The following is a 23,115-nucleotide window of genomic DNA, read 5'->3' as shown; positions in this document are numbered from 1 at the left end:
CAAAATATGTATACTTTTATCATCTTGATACAGTACATGGCAATCCACATTTCACTCTGGAAAAGCACCAGTTTTCAAACTACACCACGGGGGCTCAGCATGGCCTTAAGGCAAAGTCCTGACCATGTTTTTTAAAAATAGCAGACAAAAACAAAGTGCAATGGACTGCATTTCTGTGGGATTACTCTTAATATCATCGTTGAAGCCTCAGCAATGCAGGAAGCTTGCTTTCCCTTTGAGGACTTTATTACGTTTCTGCTCCTGTTGGTCTACTTTGCAAAAAAAATTATTAGAAAAAGAACAAACTTCTTTAAAAGAACTCAAATTCCTTCAGCACGTCTTCAATGTTCGCTTCCAAAAGAATGTCTTAGAAATAGCTGTATATTCCTAAATTCCCTAAGAAGGTTTATGTATTTGGAATACCCTCAAGAAGGCCTTAGAGAGTTTCCGACACTCAAGAGGATTCTGTCTTCACTATCAAAGGGTAACAAAATTCCAGAGCAAAACGCAAGGTATGAAGGCACAGTAGCAGTGCCAAGGTGACTTCTAACACTTAGTAACCTGAAAACCAGCAGATCCTATGACCTGAACTAAACAAAGTGAATGAGATAGATAAAATAGGAACACTAAAGAATGCAGAGAATCTATTTGAAAAAGGGAGATGGAAATCTACCTTCCTTTTAAATGCTCAGTTGTTCCAGTGTATGCACAAAATTTGCTCCAGCTCTACGCACAGCTTACTATCAATTTATTGACGTCACATATTTACACATGCACTATAATCTTGGCTCTACACCTTTGTAAATTTAGGTGCACCAAGGATAAAGTAGCCCTACAGAGCAAACAGAAAACACATTCTTTGCATTACAAGGGTCAGGAATGCAGATGAGATGTAAAGCACTGCAAAGAGAAGTGGCTGGTGGCACAGCACATCACCTGTTGAAGGAGTAAGGGACTGAAGGTGGCACTCCAGTGGGATAGCACAAGTGGGACAATGGCAGAAGCAGGAACACATCAGATCGATCCTTCAAGCATTTTTAAAGACATAAGCACTGTCACACTCACCCACTTCCACCTAAGTAAAGGCAGTAGTGACAGTATTTGCATAACCTACAGTGTGGACCAGCAGCAGGTGACATCCTTACACATGCCTAAAATAAACCTGGTCAAATGCTTTTAGAGCAAATTTCATTCATTTTGGTAAAATATTTTACTAGACAAAGAGTCTATATTTCTACTCATTTATGTTTTAAAATTAATATCCTTTTAGTAAATCCTTTTAAATTGCATTTAAACATAATTGCACGTTTACTCAAAACAATTGTAATTCTGAAGCTGATTCTACCCTTGAATATTTAATCTATATTTTATTATAAAATGATATAGCACTTCCTTGTTAATAGTGTTTCTTTTTCTCTCTTTAATCACTGAGTGCTCTTTTCATGTTGTGTAAGCTTAATCTAATAAAAATATAAATCCTACATGATGTCGAGCAGTTTATTAGCATGTACTGTACTCATTAAATTTACACGGATCGTGCAGCTTCTCTAAGAAATGTTAGGACTTAAATGATAGGACTTTGTTTGAAACCATCGTTTCATTTTGACTGCAAACAAAACTTTTTAATTATTAAGTAGTTTGTTGGAATTTCTCAAAAAGCTAATTGAAGTAATATAGTGTTCACTGAACAAATGCAGTAGTTACAGTAAGTATTGTTGAATTTGGGGAACACTGGCCAAAACCAGCAAAAAACCATGCACAGTTTTGCTTATCCCAATGGTCCCAGACAAGGTGTTCTCATTACAGAAGTCTGCCCTAGCAGGAGAATTGAATGCAGAGTCCTGTCCTAAGTCACATAATCTGAGAATGGGAAAAATCAGAATATGGGTGGGCAGTAAGAAAAAGAAAAAACACTGCTTACTCAAGCCAAGTTTCTGTTTTACTCCCAGCTTCTAGATACTGAAAGGGCTGGAGAAGAGAATCATGTCCTTGGCGAACACTCCTGCAGAGCAGAAAATTGGGGTGTAACAATTTCAAGTGATTGCCTTCAGCCAGATCTCAAAACAATATGCAGATTGTTGCACATCAGAGACCGAAGAGAAAGATTTTTTTAAACTACTCCTGCTGTTTTACTGAAGCCCTTCGAGGTCTTTCAAGACTTTCCTACCTACCATCATATAAGCCTCTCATATTTTCAGGTAAACATACATTAGTGCACTGACAGCTTTTTTCTACAACCAGGGTGATAATACAAAAAACACCCTCCCCACAACGTGAAAGAACTTTTAAAAGAAAGTAGGAACACTTAAACATAACCAGAGCCACTCTCAATTTGTAAAATGTAAATTACCCCTTCAATCTTACTTTTGAAGTCATCCATAATTGTCTCATAAGCCTCATTTCACATTAACAATGCCTTTACAGAACAGCCTAATTCAAAATGTAACACACGTAAAGATTCTTTCCAGTATTACATTACTAGTAGAATTTTTCCCCCCCTTTCAGTTACTCATTTCATTATATTCTTAGAAATTTTTGTTGTTCTGCAGCAGTTAATTTTGCACTTATGTGCTGTAAAACCCTCACCACTCATTGTTAAACAACCTATGTTGTGTTGCTGTTCGTTAATTGCAGGAAGCTACACCATGCTTTGCTACAGGAGATAAAACGTTTCAGGGGTCACTGAAGGCTTAAGGTTCCATTCTGCTCTTTTTCAGATTTGTCTGTCTCATTGGTAGGCACAGTACGTGACACAAATCACTACATTGTCAAGTTTACATCAAGAATACAAAGTCAAATAAATCACTTTTCCCCCTAAAAGGTTAAAAGAAAGCACATTGAATAACCAAGTCACCATCAGTCTAGTAATCACATAGCAACATATCTCACCAATCTTCATTAATGTTTTTGCCTTTCACAACCCAACCACAGCTGCACTCAGCTTGATCACTCTTCCTGACCTTGCACTCATCCTGAAGACATGTATTCAGTACCAGAAGACCAAGATGAAGGTGCTGTAATGTGTAAAGGTATTTGGCTTTTGCAGCTTCAACCCAAACACACTAGGTCCTCACTGAATCCATCTTGGTCATCTAACCAGTTATTTTACAGTACAATTCCTTGCCCTCTAACACAGGTCTTTCTCTGATCTTTATTAGATTACTCACTCAGTCTTGCAGAACTAAGAGCTCTCAATAAAGATTAAATTCCAGGCAGATTTCCCCTTCCCCCCCCCCCCCCGCAATATCACCTTAATACAAGAGTAAACCATCCTCTCAGATTACTCCAAGAAATAATACCAGCTAAAATGTTATTTCCTCCAAGCAGTGACATAAGGTGAAGAGAGAGATTAAGCATCAGGCTACTTTATAATAATGCTCTAATTAAATTGTATCTGACTTGAGTCCACTGATTTATAAGTGCATATTGACTTAGAAACGTTTTACTCCTTTTGATTCCACTGTAAACAACAGTTTCCTTTCATAAAACATCCAGATGTCTGTATTAAAGCTCAGTTGGTAATGTGCAGCCACACGGGCACAATGACTGAAAAAGCATCTGTGAAAAATCTCCAACTGCCTCCTCCCCCTTCCTTGCAAAGTAGAGCAATGTGACATATTAACTGGGGCTGTATCAATCATTCAGTGGCAAACTGGTAATACTGTCTCTATGTACAATTACACATACTGTAGTTGCATGTTACCTGCTGGGGCGCTCATGGGAAATAATAAATAAATAAATAAATCTGTTATTTTACAGGAGGCTTGGCACAAAGAAACAGAAAAAGCCACCAAAAGTCAGTTCCTGTTGATATCCCAACTGACATCTATCTAGATGTGTAACAGTTCAGAAGCAATTCCTTCTTTTATTCTCAATAGAGGCTGTTTATTTTTCTGATCAAACGACAGCCCTAAAAATAGAGAATTTTAGTCTGTTTCATCTTGGGATTCAGGGTGTTAATGTGGTGAGGTCATTTCCAAAACAAAATTAACCTTACCAATGAGAAGCACCTACTAGTAACACAGAGTGCTACTCAAGTATTTCCATTGTATTTGCACTGCCAAGAAGTTTCTTTCCCTCGGTGAAAGGGTGGACTATGAAACGCACTGGCTACTCGCTATTAGTAAAGTTTTGTTCATATTTAGTCTTTTTCTTGCAGAGTTCTGTCTAATGTTCTCCTCTTAATTTGTAAAACATAAAAATAAAAGACTTTTCTGTTAAAGTTTTAATGCAAAGGTAAAGAAAAAAAATCACAGTCTTCAAAAGCAATATTTAAGTGTTAGCAAAGGGAGCAACTAAGAATACTCTTCTTTCTGTATTTCTCAGTTCTCTCCCTTCACACGTCACCAGCCCAACATTACTGAACAGAATCCAACATCACACCCTAAGGACTTCCTCTATAAAGTAAAACATTCCCCGGTGTAAAGGGCTACAGCCTACTTATTAAAATCAATTTTAAAACATGACTTGAATACCAGAGCAAGTAATAGCAGCTGATAGTGCACAAATGGGGGACATCTAGATTCATTTTTCTGAAGGGGGTCAGGGGAAACACCCAGGTGGCTCTGCAGAGTGCCATGGAAGGGTTCTCAGCAGGAAGGCCAAAATGGATGCTGTTCACACATGACACACCCTGCTGCTCTCTCTCTCTCCTTGTAAACACAGCCATATGAAAATTTTCCTAACTTTGTCTGCTCCCTTCCAGTTATTTTTACCTCTTGGCACATCCGCCTCCCAATTTTCCTCACACAACAGTATGTGAAATAGTGTGGCAAAACATGACTTGATTAACATGAAACATATTCCTGCGGTTAAACAAAAAAAGTTGAAATGTGAAGCTTGTGCCTGAACTGGATGTGTTCAGATAGACAGGATACAGTGCAGCCTTTCAGACGGCTGTGCTGGCACAAGCCAAGCCCATGCAATCCTCACTGCAACGGGAGGGCAAGGAGGAGGAGGAAATAGAAACCATCAGAGCTGCTTAATTCTAACATGCTGTGAGACTACAACATGACTTGCAAATTGTCCAAAGGTTTTTCCTCAATGCAAACTGAAATCTACTTATAAGCAGTATGTTTGCCATCATTTGTGGTCTATATTAGAAGTACTGACAGATAAAATTGCTGGAAACTTTTAAGAAAAGAAGGAAAAGTTCAAAATGCTTTCAGATAGATACAGAGATTTGGGAACAAATGCAAGTTTCTGCACTTGCTCATTATTATCAAAAAGAACATTTTTACAAGGGCATATTAATAGAGATTTCAAGTGAGAAACCATAAGGGTACACAAATTCTTTGGAATAGAAATAATTGGATGTGTAAACAAGCAATAGGTTTGTAGGCACAGAAAGGCAGAATGGGCCAACTAGCCAGCAGTCTACCATAACGATCCCAGAAGGAGATCCAGGGGGAATTTCAGAAAGGGAAAACAATTAGATAAATCTAGTTGGAGCTCAATCACCTTGCAATAAAAACAAAGAAAGAAGTAGTCACCTTGGGCATTTAGGAAAAAAAAGCAGATTGGGTAATGGTGTGACAGGCTTCTAATCTTGCTCTGCAATAAAGGGACCATATTACACAGCCAATACCCCCACAGAATACTGGAACATTTTCTAGTCAAAAAACTCATTCCTACTTCTCTGTCCATAAACCTCTCTCCTTTACATCTCTACTCATAAAAAAAAACTTCAGGATAGGCTTCACTTTAGCTCAACAAGCAAACATTTAGACCAACAGCTAATTAAGATGACGTATTTATTACAATGTTATTTTATAACAAATCCAATTTATAAATTATAGTAGAGTGCCGTAATCAGTTTGAACTATAAATGCAATTTTCCATCTAGGTCATCTGATGCAGAGTCTTGATATATCTTTCAGAGGGACAAAGACCCATTCCTTTTCCATTAAAGAGCTATTACATTCTAACAAAATTTTCTTTTACCCATTTAACAAGGGCTATTATATCCCTGTGAACATAAATTCATCTGCAGGCACAAAGTCTTTCTGGCACACATAATTACTCTAACTCAAAGCCTGAGCTTACATTCCCTTAACTCTGATGATGACTTAGTCTGTGACCTGAGGCAAATCACTGAATATTTGTTCCTAAAAAAAAAATGTCTGTCAGAACAGAGCATTTGGAAGTTAATCAGACACGTAGGTTGCTTTAAAAGACAAAACAATTGCTACAGGCTTACTCTTGCTAGGAAATCTTCTGCTGGTATCTGTAGAAACTGGGACAGGCCTCTAAGATGCCTACTAAAAACAAGTTCTGAATCACCTAGTGCAGAATCTAACTGAATGCATCAAATTGATTGCAAAGGATTTGTAGGGGCTTTTGTATAGGAGTTTCTATTTGCAAGTAATGCAAGTCCAAACACAGCCCTGAAGGAGAGCCTACATAAAAGTTACAAATCCCAGCCTTATACCCACACTGTTTTTGCTATAAATTGGCATTTCTTCTCTTAGAGAAGAAATGTGATTCCACCTCACCCTCCAAACTTAATCTGGTCCCTTTGAAGCAAACTTAAGACCATTTAATTGCAAATGATTACAAATAAAGAGTAAATGAACCTTTCAGCAATCTCAGACTAAGAGACTGAGCTGCTCAAAAGGGTGCTGCCAAGTCTTGCGTCAAACAGTCTGCCTTTATTTTCTGATGGGTCAAATAAACAGCTTTGCAAGAAAATATCTGCTTAAGAAAATACCATGTTGCTTCTAAGATTCAAAACACATTCCTGTTTTGAACTAACTTTTCAGCTCAAGGAAATGGAATTCTATTAGTATTAAATTATATACGTTTAATGTCTTACAAATACTAATACAATGCCATAGACAAAGTAAAAATCTTACAAATTAAAATAATAATCCAAATTACAGATGAATACTGCTGAAATGAGAAACTAACTCATGAGAATGAAGTGAATAATCCTCCACTCTAACACCTGTTTTCTGTCTTGTTACAGCTTACTAGCAACCAATGCTTTAGGTTCAGTTCCCAATATTTGGGATTTTCATATGCTCATTAAATACAAAAAATAAAAAAATAAAATAAAATAAAACAAACAAACAAAAACAACAACAACAAAAAAAGACATTTGTTCAGATGATGAGGAGGCAAAAATCGCTCCTGGGAGAAGATTCTTGTAAGTCTCCACTGCATCAGGATCTGATTCCTGGCCCTATGCAGTGAAAACTCTGCTAGTTCTGCTGAAAACAAACTATTTCAAGACTTCAGAAGATGCAGTAAGTGACTTCTCCTATATAATGAAAAGACATCCTAAGTAGGCTGACTTTGCTTCTCAGAAGCATCTCAGCTAGGAGATTAAATCTTATCTTACATTGTTGAAGATGCAGCAGCCAAGAAAGCAAATGGAGAATTAGGCTTTGCCTCTGCGCACAGGCACAGAGATATTGGCTTCTGCAGTCCTGTAATCACATGATGCTCTATCTGGTATGTCTGAGTTTGGCTTACAGTAGCTTTATTTCCTCTGGAATGAAATAGTACTATAACAACCTTGTTCAGCTTAACAGGTAAACAGGTAACTCAAATGCTCCTTACTCTCGCTACTGTTTGTTAAATGCTACCTTTCCTCATTCTGAAAATATCTTTTTGTACATGCTTATTGCACAGAATTTGTCAATGAAGGAATTGCTTTCCAGTACCTAAATACTGCAAAGGGAAAAGCGCGTCTGAATTTTGCTAGGAATCTCGGAACATGTGGAAAAAAACAAACAAAAAATTAACTCCCATCAGCTGAGAGAATGCAATACACAACATCCTACTTGTCAGACAGCCTGGACACCAGGCCAGTTTCAGCACACTTGATGTCTGCTTCCCCTCCCCTACATGGTAATGTATAACACACAGCAGAATACTGGGCAAAGTCTGTTGCTTTTTAAACAAAGAAAATAGTGACCAAAAATGAAGCAGACAGAACAACCCAAGAGCATAATTTTTAAAATGGAAACAATTTTTTTTTTGCACTAATAATATGTTTGCAACATAGTTTTTGTAGAACTACTGCCTTTATTGATTCATAGCAGGCCCTGCCTCTGAAAGCAATGCAGATAATCTAGAGGTAATTATTTGGTGCTGCAGTGACAGAACATCTGGTGTGAAATCTCCTTCTGACCCAACTAAAGGAGATCAAATGGCAACACTAAGGGTTAGTGCTAGGAATGGAAGTGAATGACACAGCTGCTGACACTGCAGCAGCACATTCTGAGCAGCTGTCTATATTTTGTCAGGAATACAGGATACATACCTGTGAAGGAAGAAGCAGGTGACTGAGGATAGGAGCCTGCTTATAAAGCTTAGCAACAGAAGAAATAATACAATGATTCACAGAGGCTCTAATATTGCACTATACAGTTACACTCATTGTAGTATTATCTAGGATATGCTGAGAACTGTAAGAAAAGTTGGTAATAACCTGCTGAAAAATCTGCTTGGTAATTTATTTTGATAGAGCCAGGAACGCAGATCCAAGTCAGGATAAAGTTAGATGAGACAGCATACATTATGCTACCTTGCACATTACAATCTGTTACAGATGAAATTATTTTATGTAGGTCAGGCTTCGCTGGAGACAGGGAAAAAAAAGCCATAAGGAAATCAGAGCTGAGCCTTATTCCAGTGATCTAGTCTACACCAAAGTTTCAAATGTGAAGAGATTTGTGTCTCCCTGGTCTTGTCTATCTAAGCAGTCTTCAAGAACAACTTCTGCAAGACTAAGTATAGCAGAATGGATAACATATTTTTCATGATGCAGAACCAGATATAACTCCTTACTCTCACATGAAGACTAGTTTTGTCAGTTGAAAAAAGAAAAGTAAAATCAAAGTGACACTAATTTTCAACTCATTGCAACACTGAGCTGTGAAATCGGGTTTCAGGAATAGAATAAGGCTCTCTGGCTCTCACAGCCAAAAGAATGGTGTTATTAAAAGAAGCAGTATTGCATTCCTCTCTCCCTTTCCTTACAGCTGTACTCTAATGTAATGGAATGTACCTGCCCTTCAGTCTTGCAATATCATTTTATCTCTGGCAGATGGTAGGAACAGAATTGCAGAAACCCAAAAGTAAAAATGAGAGGAATTTTGTTGTTTTTCTCATATTCTCATCAGAAAATTGATTTGTAAAGACAGTTTTTCTCTTTTTCTTTTTTAACTAATACACAATCATGTGTTTTTATTCTGATAACCAAGATGCACAAAATACAATGGTCCACAAACATTTCAATAGAAGGATTTAGAATGTAGTTTTTATAACACACATCATTCCATTTTTCATTACCACCTATCATGCTAGGAATTTCTTTTGTATCACCCCCCCCCCCCCCCCAAAAAAAAAGATTCTCAAACAGAACAGCACTGTATTTTTGGATGGCATTTAGTTGTGAAGAGATAAAAGAGGTACACAAATCACAGGAAATACTGCATGCAGTACACAGACGGAAGAGAACATGCACTTGTGCAACTTCAGTACTTTATGTATATACGTACTTTATAATACCTTCAATTCCCCTACAGAGGGAAGGTAACATAAATGCCTGCATATTTCAGTTATCATCTGTGCAGAATTCCACCATTGTCGGCTGTATGAAAGAATACCCATTTCTGTAATTCTGTCCTTTACCATACAAACTCTTTTTAAAAAATATGCAAACTTTTGCCCTTTGATTTGAGTGATACATCATTTTTGCACACATTCATCCCTACACTGCTGACTCCACATTTTTTTTTCCCTCACACCATAATGAAGATCAGGTTGTATTTTAAATACAAGCTACCAGTGTCAGGTGGATACATTTCTTACCCTGATTCCAAGTTCCACATTCTCTCCTCCATACACTTCCATGCCTTCATCTAGCAAGCCAATCTCTTGGAAATACTCTCGGTCTACTATGAAGCACCCAATTAATGCAGGGCTTCTGGAAGAAAAAAATCAGGAGAAAACAAAATTAACAAAGTATGCATTTTTGTTATTCAGAAACTGATTACATTTATCATTGCTGGCTCAAAGAGCACGTCAGACTGATTCTTAGGGAAGTGTTTCTGAAAGAGACTTAAGACAGCTTTGTCTTCCAACATCCTTGATTGTGTAGTGAAATAAGCACTACTGAGGGAAAATAGATTCAAAATGATTGGACAAACATATTCATCAGAACACACAGGATTTAAGCATTTGCAGTTACTAGATCCAAGAACCCCAGCTTTGTTTATGGGGCATCAGGCACAGTCGGCAAAATGTGGAGCAGTTTGCCTCTGCTAAGTTCTCAAGTTTCTTGTCTAATTAACAAGGCTACCCAGTGATTCATGGTTTTGTGTGTTTGGCCAGAAGCTACGTTCATCTGCAATTAAGAAAACATTTATCTTTAAGCATACTTTAAAGAAGAGGTAATTGCTTGAATAGGAACTTCCAGGTCAGCTTCTACAATCCTGAATCAAGAAATGTCTGACTTACCAGTATTCTGTAACACCAATCTATTGTGCTGAACCAAATCTAAACAAGTCACACATCTTTCCCAAACCTGTAAACTCATTTATGTCATGACCTGAATTAGCCAAATTCTACTAAGTAAAGCTAATATTAAGAAGGTAAGAGTTCAACCACTGAGATTAATTTCACCTGCAGGAAATTCAGTGGAAAAGAATGCAGAGAGGAGTGGAGTTCTCACTTGTTTTCCTACCTTATAATGAATACTGACATGAAATAAAATGTCTTTCCTGATTATTATGTGGCCATTTGAAACTCAGGGAACAACAGGATATTAATGAGCAGCAAATGGGAAAACACCCTGCACTTACCAGAAACACTCAAGCTGCAGTAAGTGTAGACATCTGCTTCTAAACAGATTACAGGATGTCTTAATCACAAGCTGTACACTTCTACAGAAATACATACATTTCTGCTTTTGATTTGAAGCGCTATAGAACATGCTTCACAACAATGAAAGATTGTTTCTGATATATTTACAAATGAGGAAATTAACTGTTTTTGTTTTTAAAGTATTTTTCAGAATACTTGCTCTTTTTTTTCTTTTAATAATTCTAGAGGCATTTTTGAAGGCATGACATACCATCAATACATGCGGCTTTTAAAGAAAAAAAAATAATTATTATCCAGCACATGCATACACTGTATTTCACTAAAAAAAAAGGTTCCAGGGAAAGAAGGGGCTAGGAAAAAAGAAAAAAAACAAACCAAACTAAACACCCAATATTCATAAAAGATGTTTACTCCAAAATACAATGTACAGAGCTTTGGGATAAAATGGAACTGAAGATTGGCTCTTTATTGAGCGTAACTACCTTTCCCTAAAGAGACATCATCACTAATACAGGTTTGCCTCTCCAGGAATTATCACAATATTTCAAAGTATTTTCATATAACTAACACAGTCCACTAAAACATGAAACACTTCCTATGATGTGGAAATTACCACCTCTTTATGTCTGTGGCAAACCTGTCAATTTTTAGCTACTACTTTCCAATTCTGAGTCCTGTTCAAATGACCATCAGCTGGGTCAGAGCAGTCCAGTGTGTCTAAGCCAACAACTCCCAATGAGAGATGTCTGTCTGAAAAGACAAAACTGCTGGATGAAAGATATCCCTTGTACAGACTACACGGAACAAGTTGCTACCGATTAATCCCTCATGCAGCCACTGCTATTTAAGGTTCTGCTTTGCAGCTGGTGAATGCAGTCTTCATCCCTTCATTCTGCAGAGAGCTAGAGTACAGCTACTAATGACTTCCTTGATGTGAATGCCTAGACAGCAGAGGTGCAAAGAGGATTCAGAGGTGTCTATCCTCCTTGCAGAGATAAAGGTATTGTTCTGTGTTGGCCTGACTCCAGACATGAAAAGCAAATACAGAGGTAGACTTCACCAAAGTAAGGACTTAAGTCATTGATAACACATTGCTGGTCAACCAGCATTAAGTCCTATGACATTAAAAAAAAAATAAATAAAAAAAATCTATAAAGCTATATGGCAGTACTATAAAGAATACAGCTGTTAGAAAGACTCTTACGTAACATATTTGTAAAGAAAATGTAATTATTGCCCCGTTACCACTGAATTAGAAGACAACATTTGGAGACCAGAGAGCTGCTGAGCATTCAAGTATACTATTTCACTTTGGCTAAGTGTTTAGCCCCATGCTAATTACAATGAAATCTATTTTAAAAGATCTCCTGATAAAAGTTTTCTTAATGAATGTGTAGGGTGCCAAAGAGAAATGCAAAAGAGGACAGCTCAAGGACATCTCACTAATTTAACATCTAATTTAACATTACAGTCAGTAAACCTACTACATAGCTGAGACCACTCACCATCTGTCACATCTAGATGAACATTTCCTGTGGTACACTAATCTAGGTCACAGTTACACATTACCTTATTGGAGCAGTTGTGTTCTCCAGTTTCCACCATGACTTAGGAGGGTTCAGGTAACGGCACCATAGCTCCCAGTCAAACCCCTGTGCTGAGAGGGGATATTCTTCTATTTCAAAATTATCATACTTAATGTTATCAAATGATGGAGAAATGACCCTTTTTCTGTTTTCCTTTATCCTAGTGAGCACTGGTTCAGCCCTAAAAAAGGGAAAGAAAAAAAAAAGATGACAATGTCAGTAGAAGGATAGCACTGATGGATATACCACCTTACACTGTGCATTTCAGAAAGCCATTCAGAGTTCGCTTTGCTTTGAGACAGAGATGGGGCATAGTGAGATCTGCCCCAAAATAACACACTACGCTACTTTATCAAGGCTGCCCTGTTATTATCCTTAATGTTAGTTGAAGAAGTGAAGAAATTACTATCTGCATACTACAGAGCATTTATATCCTTGCTACCAAGTAAAAACTCAGGTTCTTGTTGTCAAGGGCATGAAAATCAGGGTTAATAATAGATTTATCCTATGGACAGCACCTCCTGCCTTTTTACAATCTTTTTTACTCAAGAAAAAGCAAAGATATTAAGTCTAGATCAAACAAGTTCAAATATATGTTTTTAGTTACGTGCTACTTTTGCACAGAGCAGCAAAATCACAGAAAAAGTGACGTATCTTTGTTTACACTGCAGAACATAAAAGAAACATTTTTTATTAAAAGGAGGTCAGTTTCCTTCAGCCCTTTGCCCATAAAGGACATTACTGGACGGAGCTGATTTCTGAAAGGCACAGGCATAGAAAATAGAATTTTTATCTCAGTAGTTTTACAGGCCACTATTTGGATATCTGGAAGCTACACAAATGTTAAACAAGTTCTGTTTCCTGAGAACAATTTAAAATATTGCCCTGAGATTTGAAGAGAACTCAAGAAACACAAAGATGCAAAACATGAATCATAAGTGTGCTGCTTCTAACTGCAGACAGTTCCTCCCTATCTGTAACTGGCCCACCTTTCTCTGCTTCTTCATGCCAAAATTACTATTTACCACTTGTTTGAAAGAAAAAAAAAAAGCAGTAATACATAATAGATTCAGATATTTTAGATACAGGAAACAGGAGCTCACTTAGCATGCAGTTTTCCTATAGAGTTAAATTTTAATTACACCTCTAGATATCACACACACACAAAACAGATGTAGATTACATTACATAGCACAAATGCATTCTTCATGAATATGCCCATCTCTGAAACTTCTTATTAAAAGTATCAGAATGCTAACTTGCCCTCTATATGCAAGAGAAATAGCATTTATTAATGTATAAATAGAGATTAGAAAGCGTGCCTTCTTTGAAGAAGGTACAAGCAGACACATACCATCCCACATTGAATTCCACATGGGCATCAAAGAGAGCAACTACTGGCGCTGTTGCTACTCTCCATCCACTAACTCGAGATCTAATCAGCCCCTCTTGTTTGCTGTGTCGGACAACCTTGATGAAACCAGGCTTCCGGGCATTTACTTCATCAACATACTTCTTTAGTTTCTCCTTGAGTTCTTCTGCACAAAGGAAAGAATTAGATGTTAACAAGAAGCATCAGTTTGCCAAGATGTAGAAATCTCTTCCTCCAGCAAAACAAGATTCTTCACACTGGGAATACCGTATTTTGATTTAACTACTACAAGCTCTTAAGTAGTCAAATCTTAAAAAGAGACAGAAGAACAACAAAAAAGCCACCAACAGAAGAACCACAAATTATCAAGAGATTAAAAAAAATTAAAATAAAAAAAAAAATCCAAGTGTAATAATTCAGCCTAAATGATTGCCAGAATCCTGTAAGTGTTGAACATTAACATGCCACAATATAAAGCATTCAGTCACAGTGGACCATAGCTACGTAAGTGCATATAAGTTACCTTATTTGCTGCTATGGTAACATACATTCCCAGAAAAATATGCCAAACTTACCAATACTTCAAGAAGAAAAAGAATATAATGAATTATTTTCCACTGCTATTTTGGAACTTCAACAACTTTCTTCCTCTACTAAGAGCTTCCACAACGTCTGCTCTTTTTTTTCTGCAGGATGCAGACCAGCAAATACAGAAGAGGAAAAGTAATCCTAATTAAAATACGATAACCGTTTGTTTTTTTTTTTTTAATCAGCACTTATTGCATCTGTGGCATAAAGATCACTGTATGAGGAAATACAAAAGGTAGGGCTCGAGCATGCTGTTCAATATTAGTAACTGAAAGCACTGTCTACTCCTACTTATTAGCATTGCTATGTTCTATTTATGTTATGGTATCACCAAGAATTCCCTCAGCACTGTTAAATGCCCTTTCATCCCAATTTCTCCATAATCCATAAATGCTGAATAACGCTCCTGTGGTTATGATAATAAACTGGAAATCATCAGATCCACATTAAAAGCTAATGCTGTCTAGTCTTGTCTTTGAAATCTTGAGCAAACCACTTCTTCATAAATCAATTCCCCATCTAAGAAACATGATCACTGCATTGGTTTCTTCTTTTCAGTCTATTTACATTTTAAGCTCCCTTGGCCTTTGCAGTGTGCTTGCACAGCACACGGATGGCCTTGGATAGCCCAGCACAGAGGGACAACGCTTGGATGCTGCCTTGGAGGGGAGGGCCCCAGCTTCCCACATGCTGGATTGGACAAGTCAGTGCACGCTTGAGGATTTTCAGTGCAGGTGTGTTGAAAAATGAGCTGATTATACAAGCAGGGTATGCACATGTGCAGTCCTAGTCCTCACGGTTCACAAAGTGACAGTGCACACTACTTCCCAACTGACCTTAAGAAACACATTTCTTCTCAGAAGCATTTGCTTCCCAGACAGCTCTGCTCCTGCCAGTCCTGCATATGTCATGCTAGTTCCTAAGTTCTCTCTTTCAGTCCGTAGTCTGTACACCTCCCCAAGCAACCTCTTCAATCTTGGTTTAATTGTCCTAGGGAGAAAACCCTCTTGACTCAGGCTTTCAAGGCCAAGCTATCCCTTGACTGTAGCTTGCAGTGTTCCGGCTAGCATAAAATAAAGAAACTTTTCATTACAGAATTCTCCTGTTAGCCAGACTAAAAGGCTGGAGAACAAGAGGAGACCAATTAGTTTGAGGATACTAAAAAACAACAGTTTTGCTTACAGGGTTTGTTGTTGTTTGTTTCAAGAACACAAAACAATAGCAGAGTTATTGGTTAACTGGCATTATCTGCAAAACCTGCTATTGGCTGCAAGCCAGGGGAAGACTTCTGCCCTGAGTCCACCAACATCTTACCAGCATAACTACACTGCCAACCAGTCACTTCCAGCAGATCTGGACAGTATGCACAAGAATAGTTAATGCAATAGAAAAAGAAGAAGAAAAAAAAAAAAGAAGAAGAAGAAAAAAAAGCAAGTTTTTTGTTTTTTGTTTTGTTTTTTTTTTTAAAGTCATGTTAAACATTTGTCATTTGGAAGGAGATAGATGTCTTCTCTCTCAGTCTGACCAAGAGGAACAGATAATTTTCACAGGGGATCCTCTAAAGTCAAGCCCGTTAAAACCCATGCACCTCAATGGGACTACTTTTAGGGTTTGGAGGGGAGGATGATCAGGCAAAAGGATTTCTTAAATTCATCCCTCCTTGAAAGGAGACAACAACACTGCATGATGATTTGCAACTAGTTGCACTGCCATTGCAAGGCTGCGCATGCCATGTACCTTCACATAAAGGAACATTCTGCCAGCAAGTAAGAGAATACCACAGAAAAGTGCTGATGTGTACTGTTTTTCATTAAAAATGAACAAGCAAACAAAAAAAATCAAAATGGAACAATCTGCCATACAAGTCCCTGACAGTACTTAAACTACAGCTATGTTTTAGGGACGGATTCAATACAGTCCAAGAATATCTCACATTGATCACTTCTCTTTGCTCGTATTATTGTTTTATCTATAACTGCATCATCCTGCATAAACAAGACTCAAATCTGCATTGATAAGAAGTACACAGTACAGAGCACTTTTCTATTTCACACTAGATTTGCTAGGTATTGATCAATACATTTTCCTTTTTCAAGCCAAAAAGTCACATTCACGTGTTTCCACTGTTCTTGCAAAGTGTTGTTTTCTTATTGCTTATCCCCAACACACAGATATTTGTAGCAAGCGAAAATCTATCAAAACAACCACTAGCTAAATGCAGTTTAACTTTGAAAGAATACATTTATGTTATTGAAAGCGTGCCTATCTAAAAATAGTAAGCAACAGTGCTGTATTCCCAAAATGTAACATGGTGAAGGGTGAATATCAAAACATGAAGATCAAAGCTTTATTCTCAGCGCAAGTGGCTGCTCATAGTTTTACAATATCAGGAAGCTGTATTTGCCACAACAATGCAACAGCACTGCTGACTGTCAAATATATGAAAGGCAACCAGGCTCTAATCAGAGACCTGAAAATCGGTGCATTTGAAAGAATCTCTGTTCTGTGGATCACCTCTGTTCTCAGCAAGTGGGCTATTCTTACTCCCATCGTATACATTTCCTAATGTGGACTGGCTTTATAAGCTTGACTAAACACAAAATGTTTTCCATAGCTAGGTGTAGCATGGAAATAAATGGAAATGAAACAGAACTCGGATCTTGGCTTGCCAACCAGCATGACTTCAGCTGCACGTTATAGCTGTGACATTTACTAGGCAGTACACTATTTAAATATGCACTACAGCTTTTTGCAAATTAAGAGAATAACTGGAGACCGTCTCAGGCTTACCAGCGGGGAAATCCTTCTCTGGACTTCATCAGCCCCAGGAGGCTGAGGATGAGGAGAGTGCTAGATCTCAGCTAATATTCAGTACTAGTCCACAAACAGTGACTCTGTAGCATGTCCACAAGAGAGAAAGCAGTGTTTTGCCATTGGGCATTTTTGGGCCTTTGTCATTCAAAACAGCCTAAAACTTACAAAAACGTGTCATTTCGACTAGACCACAGGGCAAATCAGATACGCAAATGAAGCCTACAAAGTCAGCATTACCCACAGAACATGAAAGATTCTCTAGCAGGATTCTTAGATCAGGTTAGACAGGTGCTTTTCCCTCCTCCCCCTTCCAGTCCACATTTTCCTGAGAAATCTGAGTTCAATTGTCTTTGACAGTTTCAGAGCATTGTGCCCAACTGGAATGAATGATGGAACACTCCCTCTAGAACTGATTGTATAGTTTGTGATGGCACTGATAGTCTTCAGTGATATATTTTTAACCTATGTTCTGTTTCTTTCCCCCTCAGATACACTCCATGAATAATAAACAGACTTTTTCATTAATTATTGTGCTTCACTGCTTTATGCCACCATAGGGAGAAGAAAGAGAATGAACAAATGTGTCATCTTCAATACACTGTTGATTCAGTTTCTAATTACAAAAGCAAACAGGCTTATAAAGATAGATGTATTTCCCTTTCAGCACAGAATTTTTCAAACAAAGACTCAATTTGATGAAGCTGACTGGGTATCTACAACTGAAGAGAAAGAACAGCCATAGATGGCATAGGAACACTGTGCAGATCTAGCACTTGTAAGTCTTACACCCTGTGATCTGCCTCCATAAGGTACAGATGTCTGTAGCACATCAGAGCTCTCCACACAAATGCAGCAGCCATGATTACATGATATAATAATGTATCATGCTAATGTAACTAAGTTCTAATACCTGTCAGAGGCTGGTTGCTTGTTTTAAGAAACCCACATAATAAGCCTTAGCAGTGCAACTGTTCTCCTGCCAGTACTGCAGTTGATGTGACTTGTATGAATGGCCAGTCTGGGCTCAGAGGGGTGACATGGATCACAATCCTGCCTCCTCCTTAGATGCTGGGGTCCATAATATGGACAAGTTTTCTGAAATCTGCCCCAGGGAGTTTCTCAGAAGAAAAGTCATCTACAGAATGTGCTCTTCGTCCAGTTGCACGCGAGTGACCTATGGCCTGTGCGCCTCCACTTTAGCAGGAAGTCATCAGAGCATCTTGAGCTAGATGCTCAAGTGAAGCAAGCTGCACTACCCCCATGGAACAACATGGTCCTACAACAGCTGTGGATCTGCCCCAGACTAAGTTTTAAATTACTGCCTCACATTCATAGAAGTCAGTTAAGCCTCTCTTTCAAAGGTTTTCCTGCTTTAAATTGCTCCCATTCGGAGTGCTTAAATGAGTCCTCACAGCTCTCAGAACAATTACATTTGTAAAATCTGATACATGCTTTCCTGAGACAGATAAATTTCAGGGACTTTTAAAAAGAGTTGCTCTTTAACTGTAAGTTTGCCAAGAGAGCTAATAAAAACAACTAACTAAAATCTCTCCCACATAACTACTCAGCAGTGTATTTTCTAAAGGCTGTGCTTCTGGTGTGGCAGAATGCTGCCATCTCGGCAAGCCTCAAGATTTTAACATGAGGTTAAAATTTATTTTTCTGTCAAACATCCAGGAATTTTCATGGACAAACTTCCACAGGTACAATCTCTGTATTCAGCAACCCAGAGCCTTAGTTGCTGTGAAACCTCCACCGTTCCACTAAGATAAACGAGGGCTGCATGAATTTATCCCAGCTCAGACTCTTTAACCTTAGCTCTTGACACAAACATGGCTCCTTCTACCAGGCACCTGCTCAACTTCTGCAGTCACAAGTGAGCAGATAAATCAGCAAAAAGACACCAATCCCACAAAGGACCTGATTTTAAACTAGGATTTTCCATCTTCTTTATCTGATCAGTTGTGGCCCAAAACGTTAGTAGCAGGAAGAGCTGGTTTTCCACTCTTCCCCTGATGATTTCAAAACCTTTAAAAAATGGAATGTACTAACATGGATAACTTCCCCTCTGGCAAATAAGGCAAGCCAATTATACCAGGTATGCAGCAGAAAAACCTCTTTTCCCTCTTAGTTACTCTATAGGCATATAACCTGAATTCATGACAGCAGCTAGGCATGCAAGAAAAATTGGTTGGTGCATTTTATCTAATGGGATTGTACAATGTATCATACCCCTTTATTGTGCATGCAGCTCAGTGCTTTGTTTTTTTGTATGTTTTTTAGTATTTTTTTTTCCTTTTCTCTGGTCCCTTATCTTTCATGCTCAAGTGATCACCTCTCATCTCTGTAGCAGAAGCAGATAATTCCAAATGGAAAATATTTATAACCAGATAGAGGTATGTCATTTGTAATGCACCTGTGTCTGTAGAATGTTTGCAACAGAGGGCAAGAATGCACAAAGAGATAAAAAGGGCCTGCTGTGCACACGTATTTAATAATCTCATGTTATCTGATAAAAGATAAACCACCCAAGGGAAATTAACATGATGCAAGGAATTGATTAGGTCAGACCTCAGATACAAACAAACAAAAAAGCAGTACAGTTCTTTTCCTCCATTACTGCACCTAACTTGTTTTGTGATGTATAATCTCAGAAGTCCATGTTACCTGCATGTGAAGCCAGACTGCCTAACAAACTTCTACAGGTATAACCTTTCTATTCAGCAATCCAGAGCCCTAGTTGCTATGAAATCTCTACCACTCCACTAAGAAAAACAAGGGCTGCTTGAATTTATTCCAGCTCAGACTCTGGACCGTAACTCAAAGATTTACTCAGTCTAGCACATTAACAGCACCATTCTCCCACAAAAAATGCATTAAAAATATGCATGTTTCCCCACCCCCGCATACATGCACACAAACTTCCCTTTGCCTAGGAGAATCCAGCACAGATCTGTGTGAAATGCACATTGCTTTCAAAAGGTTTGATGAAGGCTGCTCTGACCTGTTTTTCTCAGGTCCTCTCACAGACACCATGCCTTCCATGTACATGGAAAGAGCTTAGGCAGATGCTTCACTAAATCCCCTCTTACTGCTTTATAATGTCCTGAGAATCTGACAGCATGAGAGCCACATACCAGGGACCAATTCCATTTCAAAAGAGCAACCAGGAAACTAACAAATGCCTTATACCACAACAGAAGCTTTGTAGAAGAGACTTGTGCCAGAAGCTGTTCCTTGAGTGACCTAGCAGACACATCTGTCTGCTACACTCTGTATGATCCACAGTTGCAACCTTCAGCTAGGAATGTGGGATACCACCCTCCAGATGGAATTTGAGCCTGGATCTCCCAAATCCCAGGGCAGCACATTAGCACTGTCTGTGCTCTTTTGGGCCACGATTCCACCATTTCGGGCATGGCCCATATGGAGTCCAGAGAACTGTGCAGATGAAAGAGCTCATTCACATCACTGGATCAGGATTAAGAGTCAGCTGATATCCAAAACCCTTTTAATGTTAACAGAAACATGTTACAACAAAGGAATTAAACATGGCTCTCACATGCTGACAGCTGAGTATGGAGGAGATCTTACTAAAGGCAAGCTTTGATAGAAAAGAGAGGGAAGGAAAATAAATCTGCTGAAAGGTAAACATTCATTCCAGCTCCTCAACACAGCTGCATACATGAAGGCAGGATTTTTAACAAAAACACAGAGTTCTTAGATTACAAAATCCCAAAATAGGAAGTTTACTACAGACAATAAAAGTCATTTGCGTGCACTTAAACCAGCAACTACACTAAATGCTAAAAGGAGACAAGAAGGTACCAAGCACTACAGACAGCACAACTGCCACACAAACAAAGCATGATTACAAAGTCTACTACATACCTCCTCACTGCAACACCTCAAACTCTTTCAGCAGAAAGGTGTTAGAACCCTCAAAATATCATTAAGCACAGACATATAATTACCTAATCTTAATTGTTCCACTCAATTTGCTGATTACTGTAAGTTTGAATTAATCTTTGCACAAACATTATCGCACTCAGTTCATAGCGTACACCTACTTCCTATTTAGGGACTGCTACTGGATATATTAAGGCTGCAATAACACGATCAGAGAATGGTTAAACCTGGTCAGGAAAAAACACAATCACTGAAATTGAGACATTCACACTATATGTGATTCCAGACAAACTTCTGGTGTCTGTTTGAATACAAGTTTTAGAAAGGGACCATAAAGTGAGAAGCATACATGCAGAAAAAGCATGCGTTAGAAGTGACATAGCGCGTAAAACACAACACTGAAATCACCACTGTCAAAATGCTGAAAACTCATAATTTCATTTCTTGGTGTTCCCTGAATCACTTGTAAAATGACCTTTAAACATTAAAGAGAAATGCCCGAGAAATGTACAGTATTTAATTCGATTTTATTTCTTGGACTTGTATGGTGCAGAAAAGTCACTCCTCAGAAAAAGAAACTAAATGCCAGAAAAAAGCCAGAGTAGACTCTATACATTTAAAAAAAGAACATTTGAAGAACATAGAGATTCTCTACAACCACAAAACTCATCCAGCTGCCTGCTGTACTCCATGTTTGATAAATCATCATGACTGAGTAAAACTGTGTGGTGATTTATATGGTATGATAACAAATACATAAGGAAAACTGCTAATTAAAACACAATAGTCCACGTATAACTACTTTGTGTTTCAGAGGAAATCAGCCACATAAGATTAAACAAAAAGTAATCACAAAATAGAAAGGACCCATGCAATCCATCCCCTCATTCAAAGCTGGTCCAATTAAGCAATTTTAAATAGCATTCACTTTTAAAGAAGCATTTAAAAGAAGGCCAGGTAGGATTAAAAAATAGTGAGTTTTGCATTTTTGTTTTTCTTTGTTGTCATTGTTTCTGTATGTACTCTACACTGAAAGATGTCCTTGGGAGCAAAACAGCAAAGTTGATGATACTACAAGAACAACCTTGTGGGTCAGGACAGCAATAAAGCTATTCCTCCTTTGAGATCTCACTCTGAGAGTCAAAATACAGTTGAGAAACAATAAATCTTTCTATGGTACTTTTTTCTTTCTTTCTTTTCTTTTTTATTTTATTTTTATTTTATTTTATTTTTAACCTGTTCCAAATGTAGAGTTACTGCATCTTTTGTTTTTGGATAAATGATTTTTACCCTATTGGACACTGCTTACACTTCAGATGCAAAATGCTCCCTACATATTCCAATACCAGCAAAATCAGTATCTTGCCTGTCTGTGATTGCATTGTGTGTGATCTGCTATTTTCTTTCACAAAGACAGACTGCAATTTGCACAACCTTGTAGTTCACAATTACAATGGCAATACAGCACCCAATGCACCAAGGAGAAATGGGGAAAAAGCAAATTACATTTTTTGTTTCATTTGTTTCATTTCTCTAATAGCTAATACAAAGAAGATAATACCAGTTGTAATGAACAGTCTTACAGATTGAAATATTGCAGACATGGAAATCACTGAAAGCTTTTCAGGAAAAAACTGTTGCATGCTCAGGCCCTGTATACAACATCACACATGACAGAAAGTGCATATACAATAACTAGCTTAGTATAGAAGCCAGCTTTCTCATGCCCTCTATTATACCATATAGTCATGCAAAATTCTGCAAATGACCACAGATTTCATCATGCAACCATCACAGTCTGCTAACCTGCAACAAGCAGCAGCAGCAGGACCTATCCCATCTCCTACACAGCAAGTAGAAAAGAGCCTTCACTGTGCACAGCAGAACCCTTGGGGAAAAGTCACAAGCTTTAAGTTGCATGATTTGACCAGCTTGGGAGTTACAGTTTTGTGAAACTTCCAACAAAGGACAAAATCCAAATAATTCTTATTCCTATAAAACACCTACTCA

At 38.0% G+C, this 23,115-nt stretch overlaps 1 protein-coding gene across 4 annotated transcripts in view; it reads right to left on the bottom strand.

Annotated features, from left to right (window-relative positions):
- GALNT18 (polypeptide N-acetylgalactosaminyltransferase 18) overlaps window positions 1-23,115 on the bottom strand; it is a 212,047-nt gene that overhangs the window by 37,978 nt on the left and 150,954 nt on the right. For all 4 annotated transcript variants that reach the window (XM_072338534.1, XM_072338531.1, XM_072338532.1 and 1 more), the window contains 3 exons: window positions 13,777-13,960; window positions 12,406-12,603; window positions 9,823-9,937 (listed from right to left, as the gene is read on the bottom strand). In XM_072338534.1, the coding sequence (XP_072194635.1) occupies window positions 9,823-9,937; window positions 12,406-12,603; window positions 13,777-13,960 (497 nt within the window). The remainder of the gene's footprint in view (window positions 1-9,822; window positions 9,938-12,405; window positions 12,604-13,776; window positions 13,961-23,115) is intronic.

The sequence above is a fragment of the Excalfactoria chinensis genome, chromosome 5 (assembly GCF_039878825.1).
Source record: "Excalfactoria chinensis isolate bCotChi1 chromosome 5, bCotChi1.hap2, whole genome shotgun sequence".
Lineage (NCBI taxonomy): Eukaryota > Metazoa > Chordata > Aves > Galliformes > Phasianidae > Excalfactoria > Excalfactoria chinensis.
This window is presented reverse-complemented; position numbering and strand designations above follow the sequence as displayed.